Genomic DNA, 8579 nt, shown 5'->3' with positions numbered 1-8579 from the left:
CCAAAATAAACTCTTTCTTCTTTAAGTTGTCTTGGTTGTGGTGTTTTATCACAGTGATTGAAAAGCAACTGAATTAATAATTAAAAAATAACCCACAACTAACTGGACAGTGATGGCGCACGCCTTTAATCCCAGCACTGGAAAGGCAGAGGCAGATGGATCTCTGTGAGTTCAAGGCCAGCCTGGTCTACAGAGTTAGTTCCAGGACAGCCAGGACACAGAGAAATCCTGTCTCAAAAACGAAAACAAAAACAACCAAACAAAACAAAAACAAAAACAAAACAAAACAACAACAAGGAAAACCCCCCACAACTTATGTTCTTAACTGTCTATCAAAAGGACTTGGATGAGTTGGAAAGATGGCTAGTGGTTGAAAGCATTTACTACTTTTTTTTTTTCTTTGAGACAGGGTCTCTCTCTATAGCCCTGGCTGTCCTGGAGCTAGCTCTGCAGACCTTGAACTCACAGAGATCTGCCTGCCTCTGTCTCTTAATTGCTGGGATTAAAAGTGTGGGCCACCATGCCCTGCTGCACTTGTTGCTCTTGTAGAGTCTCTGGGCTCAACATCCAGTACCCACACAGTGGCTCATCACCATCTTCTGGTCCAGGGGATCTGATGCCCTCTTCTGATCTCCACAGGCACCAAGTACAACAATATGATACACATATACATGTGGGCAAAACACTCATATAAATAAAATTAATAAATCTAAAAAACAAAACCAATAAGCTGTGTAACTGATAGATAAGGTTGCTAGAATTTGTGTGTGTGTGTGTGTGTGTGTGTGTTGAAACAAGGTCTCACTCTGTAGCCTTGGCCAGCCTCAAATTCACTATGTAGACCAGGTTGTCCTGGAACTCATAGAGATTTACTTGCCTCTGCCCTTTGAGTGCTGGGATTAAAGGCAAGAACCAGCCTGCCCGGCAGTAGAATTAAATCTTATTCTCTATTTCTCTACATTAAAAAGAAGGTGCTAAAGACAAAGATAGCAACGTGGACAATAGACTGAGATGGTGATGTGGACAGTGGTTGAGGAGTTAGCAATGGCTCTGTGCTGCTGTGTGGGTGTTAGGAATCGAACCCAAGCCCTCTGGAAGAGCAGCCGGGGCCCCCAGCCTCCAGGAAGGAGGATTTTTAAAAGCTTTGCTTCTTTCTTGTGCACAAGTACGTCAGGCACACTTAAGAGATGTGGGCAGGGTGGGATTCTTTCCTTCCTGGAAGGCTAGTCAGAATCCAATGGCTGTAGAGTAATGACTTTTGCAAGTACCAGAAACCTCACAGTATGGACTGTTTGGTCAGATGGGGGCAACCAAGTGCCTTTCTTTCCTTTCCTTTTTCTTTTCTCTTCTCCTCATCCCCCCCCCATCCTGCCCATCCCCACTTTTTTGTGAGCTTGTTTTAGATTCCACACCTGTATCTGAGGTAGCAGGGGTAATAAAATCTATACTTATCTCAGAGTCAGATATCTCAGTTCTAGCTGTGCCTCTGATGAAATCTGAATTCTTTTTTGTCTTTTGAGGGAGAAGTTTGGAAGCTTCCTTAGAAAAATGGAGTGGAATTTTCCAAAGGAAAACTAGTTCCACATGAGGTGAAGTGGCTGTATTTTATTAGCTTTACTCTGGGTTCCCAGAGGGTCATTTTACTAATTATTGCCTGGACAATACATTGTGCAGCCGCAATTCAAGAGTCAAGAGGTGGGCTGCAGATAACCTCCACCTCTGTGGCAGAGTACTTGCCTAGCATGTGTGAGGCCATAGGTTTGCTGGAAAAGAATATTCTTGGTGCTCCTTCCCCTCACCACAAAAAATCCACATAAAGTCAAAGTAACCCAGCAAAGCAATTTCTTTTTGTAAAATGGGTGCATCACAACTCTTATCCACAGTGAGCCATCTCTCCAGCCCTAAGTGTGCCATAAGCAAACAGAGCAAGCAAGCACACTGGGCTGGGGAATTCAGTTAGTTTTTATGCTAATGATGGTGACTGTGTCTCATCTCATTGATGGAAACGTGACCTCATAATCTAATGTGACTGGCTAATTTATAATCACCTTAAGGGGAAGGATGTGATAGTAAAGTCTCAGGGATGGTGGGCAAACAGACAGATATACAGATGGGGGAGGTTTATGGAATATCGACTCTTGGTGGGTTAGCTACTTTTGATAGGGAAAAAACCTCACAAGTTCAGTTCTTAGCATTACTCATAAAACAATAAACCAATTAAAAAATGGTAACCCCCAAATAACCCCCTCAATAAGACCTAGCTTTCTATTGGATTTCATTTTCTTAACAGTAAAGCAAGGTGTTTTGAGTCTTATAAGCATTGGAGATCCTAAGAGCTGACATTTAATTTTACTTTTAATTATGTGCATGTGTGTGTCTGGTTCTGTCAGACGACAGAAATGTCAGGTCCCCTAGAGTTGGAATTATGGGTGTTTGTGAGCTGCCTCATGTGAGATCTAGGACTTGGACTCAGGTCTTCTGCAGGAACAGCAAGGCTTGTAACTGCTGAGCCAGCTCTCCAGCTCAAGAATTGACAAGAATTATGTCTAAGGCTCCACGTTGTCATCAACCTCACCATGAGGAAACCCTAGAGAGATAATTGTCTCTAGCTTTTGAGGACTCCACTGTATAATAAAGATAAACACCAGCCTCACCATGGCCTGCTGTGGGATGTTCTGTATGTTAAATGTGTTGCTCTGATTGGTTAATAAATAAAACACTGATTGGCCAGTAGCCAGGCAGGAGGAAGTATAGGTGGGACAAGGAGGAGAAGAATTCAGGGAAGTGGAGGGCTGAGTCAGAGAGACACTGCCAGCTGCTGCCATGACAAGCAACATGTAAAGATGCCGGTAAGCCACAAGCCACGTGGCAAGGTATAGATTTATAGAAATGGGTTAATTTAAGATAGAAGAACTAGATAACAAGAAGCCTGCTGCGGCCATACAATTTGTAAGCAATATAAGTCTCTGTGTGTTTGCTCGGTTGGGTCTAAGCAGCTGTGGGCCTGGTGGAAGAGAGAGATTTGTCCTGACTGTGGGCCAGGCAGGACCAGAAAAACTCTAGCTACAATGGTCTATTGATTAGGGTCTTCTGTCTTTAAGTTCTGATTTTTCTAATCAGAGACTTACAGTATCTATTCCTTTTCAGAAGGTCTGAGTCTTTTCCTGAGTCTCCTCATGGCTGACTTCATTTCCTGGTTCCTCAGGGTGTAGATCATTGGGTTTAGGACAGGGATGATAAAAGTGAAGATTATGGAGACAGCTCTGTCCATGGGGAGGGCAGTGAAAGGCCGAGCATAGACATAGATGCAGGGCACAAAGTGCAGGGTGACCACGGTGATGTGGGAGGTGCAGGTGGAGATGGCTTTCCTCCTGCCCTCTCCCGTGTGTGACCTCAGCATTGTCAAGATGACTGTGTAGGACACCAGCAGGAAGACAAACCACAGGGTAGAAATCAAGCCATTGTTAGAAATCATTAAGACCTCAAGAGCAAAGGTGTTGGTACAGGCGAGCTTGAGAACCTGTGGGACATCACAGTAGAATCCATCAACAACATTGGGTCCACAGAAAGGAAGTGGGAGCAAGAGAGAAATCTGCACAATGGAGTGAACAAACCCCCCCACCCACGAAGCCACAATGAGGGCTGTGTACCGTCTCCTACTCATGATAGTCACATAATGAAGTGGCTTGGAGATTGCCATGTAACGATCAAATGCCATCACAGAGAGAGAGAAAATGTCTGCCCCACCAAGCATGTGGAAGAAAAACATCTGAGTGATACAGCCATTGAAGGAGATGGTCTTTCTTCTTGAGAGAAGGTCCACTAGGACCTTTGGAGCAGTGATGGAGGAGAAGCAGATGTCTAAGACAGAGAGGTTGCAAAGCAGGAAGTACATAGGGGTGTGGAGACGGGACTCCCAGGTTACAGTGACCATGATGAGGAGGTTGCCCAGCACAGTTGCTGTGTACACCAAGAACAAGAAAAGAAACAAGACCAAACTCAGCTCTTGGTACTGGGTCAGTCCTTCAAAAACAAATTCTTTCACCCTGCTGTAATTCCTCTGTTCCATTGGCTCATGTTTCTCCTACTTCTTCTGTCACCTGGGGAGGAAATAATTTTGTTATGGAAAAGTACATCATCAAAACCAAAAGAAACGTGGACTGTGCTTTGGGTATTATTTTGTTCTAAAAGATTTATTACATTTACTTAGTGTGTGTGTTGTTGCATGCCATAGAACACTCCTAGAGGTCAGAGGACAAGCTACGTGAGTCAATTCTCTTCTTCCACCATGTGGGTCCTGGGTATTGAATTCAGGTTGTCAAGTTTAGTGGTAAGTGCCTTTACTCACTGGGCCACCTTGCTGGCCCTGGGCTTGGCTACCTTCACTGTTCATGTGCTTTTATACTCCCTCCACTCCATAGTCTTCTTGAGGCCGACCTCTGACCCTACTCCAACCACCGAACACTCTGGATTTCACTGGACATCGTCTTCCCATCAGCACTGAACTATTTTGCTGGGTTTCCTTCTTTAATCTTCTTTGAGGCTGAGACCATGCAAATTTAATTCTCTAGTTTCACACCTACCTATTTGCTAACCTATCAATAGTTCAGAAAATTTCATTGCTTACAAACATTGCTAGTCTATAAAATGGTTAGGTATTTTTTTTTCAGTGTAAATACTTTACAAGACTTATTGAAAACTGGAACACGTGCAGCCATTTAATATATAAGCCTTACTGCATAAGTTCTTTTTTTTCCATTTAAGTTTCAAACTATGCTAGAGATAATATGGTGGAGAGAAAAGACAGTAGCTTGGGAGACATGAACTTTGATGCCTACATCAGGGATTGATGGAGCAATGTGGAGCAATGGCACAATTTTTAAAGGCATATGAGCTCTGGAGGCTTCGTCTCTCATCAGTGCAGTTTGATCGCTACTGATCACAAGGATGTAAGGTCTTTACAGCCCATAAGCAATGCTAGATGAACTTGCCCTAGCCCTTCTAGCCTTTGGGGCTTTGATATTAAATTGTTTTCAATAGTGTTGTCTTCAGTTACAGGGTGAGAAGGCAATGCTGTTTTCTGTCCATGACTTACCAGCACTTAGCTAGCCCTTACTTGGTCATAAACTCAACTGGCCAGGTTTTGTTCCTGTCAGGGCATTTGAAGCTGATGGGTGTTAGTAAACAAACAAACAAACAAACAAACAAACAAACAAAACTGCCGAGACCAAGAATTTCCAGAAATAGTTCACAGCTATAGGACAAAGGCCTTTACAGGTGCAGTGGCTACTTTCCAGGCTAATGGAGCCTTCAGGAGGTAGATAGAGCTGAGTGGTTATTGGGACCCTGGTCCAAGTCTCTCTTTTACAGCTTCATGGTTGCCCTGAGGTGAGCTGCCCCTCTGCTGTGTGTTCCCACTGTGAAATTATGTGCAGTGAAGTCATAGGCAGAGACTCACTGGGCCATGTGACCATGAACTGAATGAACTATGAAACTGAGCTGATTTTTAGATGTTTAATATTTTCTCAATCATTCAGTGTTTCTACATTTCTCTATCTGAAAATGGAGGAAATTAAGTGCTGTTAAGTGTGATAATTCATCGTGTTGAATGTTTTTCAGTCGATGCTGTCTCTGATCATTACTGTAGGCTGAATTCAGACACAAATATATCCTACTGCTGAGCCCATCTCTTCAATATTGTCCAGATGTATCAATAGAACAATTATCACGAAACATTGCAGATATCACAGAAGTGTTGGTACGAGGGAGGAGAGGCAACCAAAACATGCATAACTAAACAAAAGAAATGTTTTAATAAAGGTGGGCTAGGTGACCAGTTTGTGAAAGTGTATCTCTAGTCATGGGGTTCTTGCTCTGGGACCACACTTTAACTTCAGGTCTGTGTAAGGTCAGGGTCTGTTAGCATTGAAATTAGAGTCTTGTCTCTTACTGACCTTGCCTGGGTTTCTGGAGCAGTCATATTAAATGAGGAGAATTTCTGAGACTCTGAAATCCCTGTTGGGAACATTCCTCAGGCCCAGAGGTTTCTAGCTCACTGATTTCTTGTCATAAGAACTAACTTCCTGCTTTTGGCCTTACATATTCTGATTCTTGATGCCCAGAGACAGACAATCAGAACAAATTAAATTTTCAAAAATAATGTTTACAAGGGTGTTTATCTCCCTCTTGATTGTGATGTGATAACTGTAATAGAAAATGTCCATCTGCAGGGTACTGCTTAAACATCAGTGGAATTTTCTCTTCAACCAGGTATCACGAGGCTATTGAAAAGATCTAGGTGGTTCTAGATATGAGGGTAGGGAAAGTGTTCATGACACACTAGTTGAAAGAAACATGTCTCATAAAATTATGTATAGTGGGACTTATATTTACCAGATGAGTTAATTGTTAATAAAAATTCTCAAAGGCGGGGGGGGGGGGGGGGGGGGGGGGGGGGGGGGGGCGGAAGGTCTCCTGTGACCCTCTTGTGTGGGCCCCTGGCTGTCCTCTTGGACCTCAGTCCCTTCCTCCTGCTTTCGAACACTAACCAAGCCTCTGGGGCCAGGCCTTCCTGGGGAGGGCCTCCATGTCTCTGAGACAAACTCCCAGCCACAGGCCGTCCTTGAGATGTAGAGGGTGGAGTGGGCTCCGGGCCCACAGCTCTCTGTCTCTTTGTATAAATGATGGGATTTTAATGGCGCCCACCCCACATTATCACCGTGCGATAGTCTGCCAGTCTCCTCCCAGCTCCACTCTTTTGCCTCTATTTATCCCCCCCCCTTTTTGGGGGGTGGTTCCACTTTCTGTCTTTGGTTCCCCCTTCAGGTTCCTGTTTATAAGCCCCATTCCTTTTGCCCCCAACTTATATGTGAAAAAACTGTCTCAATAAACCTTTTTGAGTAAGATAGGTTCTCCAGGCCATCTGTCAAGGGGATAGGGGACTTTGGGGAGGGTCACTCCCTCGGCCTTGGGTGAGTGGAATCTGGGGAGAGGGATATGTGATGGATTAGGGTTCTGTGACAGAGTGGAGTGTGGGTGGAGCTGGGTGGCATGCCAGTGGAAGGGCACAAGTGGAACATAGGATCGAATTTCTGTGAGCCTCTCCTTTCTGTCCCTAAACATACCTTCCCCAGGGGCAGTGAACTGGTGAGCAGATGCCGTGCTGTGGCGATAAACAATTTAGTTGAAGAAAAAAAAATTCTCAAAGCTGATGACAAATGAATATCTTATAAATTAGTATTGAAGGAGATTTCGTTCAATATCGTTGTACATATCCCCATTGTTTGATAATATTGTTTGAATATATATGCACATATATAAAAACTATCAGAAAAAGAAATAACAAAAAAAGTAAAAAGAGTATTGTTCATTGTTTTGACTTTCAACCGACAGCTGTTGCTTAAGAATTAACCCTGACACTGTGAGAGCCAAAGTTAACATTTTAAATTTATTTTTTTAAAGGCTTATTTATTATACATACAGTCCTGTGGGCCAGAAGAGGACACCAGATCTCATTACAGATGATTGCCAGCCACCATGTGGGAACTGAATTCAGGACCTCTAGAAGAACAGCCAGTGCTCTTAACCACTGAGCCATCTCTCCCATCCTACATTTTAAGTTTTAATTACTAAAAGATCCATGAAACAAAAATGCCTCTGATTTGCAAGCTCCTTGCCCAAGGACAGATAGTTCCTCAAATGCTGGAGGCTGTTGTTTATTGGAGATAACAAGCCACATGTTTTTTCACTCCCCTAAACAAGTTTCTTTGAACCATCTGCACCGGATGTGCTTAATCACACGTGGGCAGGATGTATGTATACAGGAAATATGTCAGGATGTATGCGTGACCCTGATTGGACCTGATGGGAAATTCAATGAATTATGGGTTTTCCGTCTTAAACTGCTTCCAACTGTGATTCTGGGCCATTTCCCAAAAACCTGGGTATGGACCTGGCCAGAGCCATCCACCTGGCCAGTATTTAATTAAAGCTTGCTTCAAACTTGGCTTTAAACTGTGATAGTGGTTTTCTTCTTGATCAGTGGGATTAACAACACAAAAATGAATTTATCAAGAGACTCCTACCCCAGTATTACAGATTGATCTCAGGCCTTCAGCATGCTAGACAAGAGCTCTACCACCGAGCTAAGCTCCCAGCCCCTCTCTAGCTCTCTATATGCATTTATTATGCAGTATCTAAACCACCATAGAGTTATATTAAAAAAAAAAAACTAGCTCATTTTTATGATTCCTATTATGTCTCTTATTCTTCACTTGGTCAGGCTTATAAGCTGTTACTGAAGAGATCAATACAGAAATAATACGAACACAGAGATATAAGGTCTTATGGAAGGCAATTCTGAGTCTAGGATCAAAGTCACAGTGAGAGCATCTTACAGGGCTGAGGGACATGTAAATTCCCATTGACAGCCAGGGCCACCCAAAGGTAAGAGAGGGAGCACAGACAAAGCCTGAATACTGTGTTGCCGATGAGGAAATGGAGGTTAGGAGAAGAGAAGCATTTGGCCTTTCTCACCCCACCCCAAAGCCAACCATCCTGTGGATTTGGACTATTTGGAA

General features: G+C 43.4%; 1 protein-coding gene across 1 annotated transcript; it reads right to left on the bottom strand.

Annotated features, from left to right (window-relative positions):
* Positions 1-3133: 3133 nt before the first annotated feature.
* On the bottom strand, positions 3134-4069 carry LOC128094702 (olfactory receptor 4D9-like). Its single transcript, XM_052713192.1, has one exon. It carries the CDS (start codon positions 4067-4069, stop codon positions 3134-3136), a length of 936 nt encoding a protein of 311 aa, XP_052569152.1.
* Between the last annotated feature and the right edge of the window lie 4510 nt (positions 4070-8579).

The sequence above is a fragment of the Peromyscus californicus genome, unplaced genomic scaffold (assembly GCF_007827085.1).
Source record: "Peromyscus californicus insignis strain IS unplaced genomic scaffold, ASM782708v3 Scaffold_4__1_contigs__length_199733344, whole genome shotgun sequence".
NCBI lineage: Eukaryota > Metazoa > Chordata > Mammalia > Rodentia > Cricetidae > Peromyscus > Peromyscus californicus.
This window is presented reverse-complemented; position numbering and strand designations above follow the sequence as displayed.

What these genes read in the sequence shown, in the direction of transcription:
- LOC128094702 (XM_052713192.1), bottom strand. Translation starts at nt 4,069, where the DNA reads ATGGAACAGAGGAATTACAGCAGGGTGAAAGAATTTGTTTTTGAAGGA.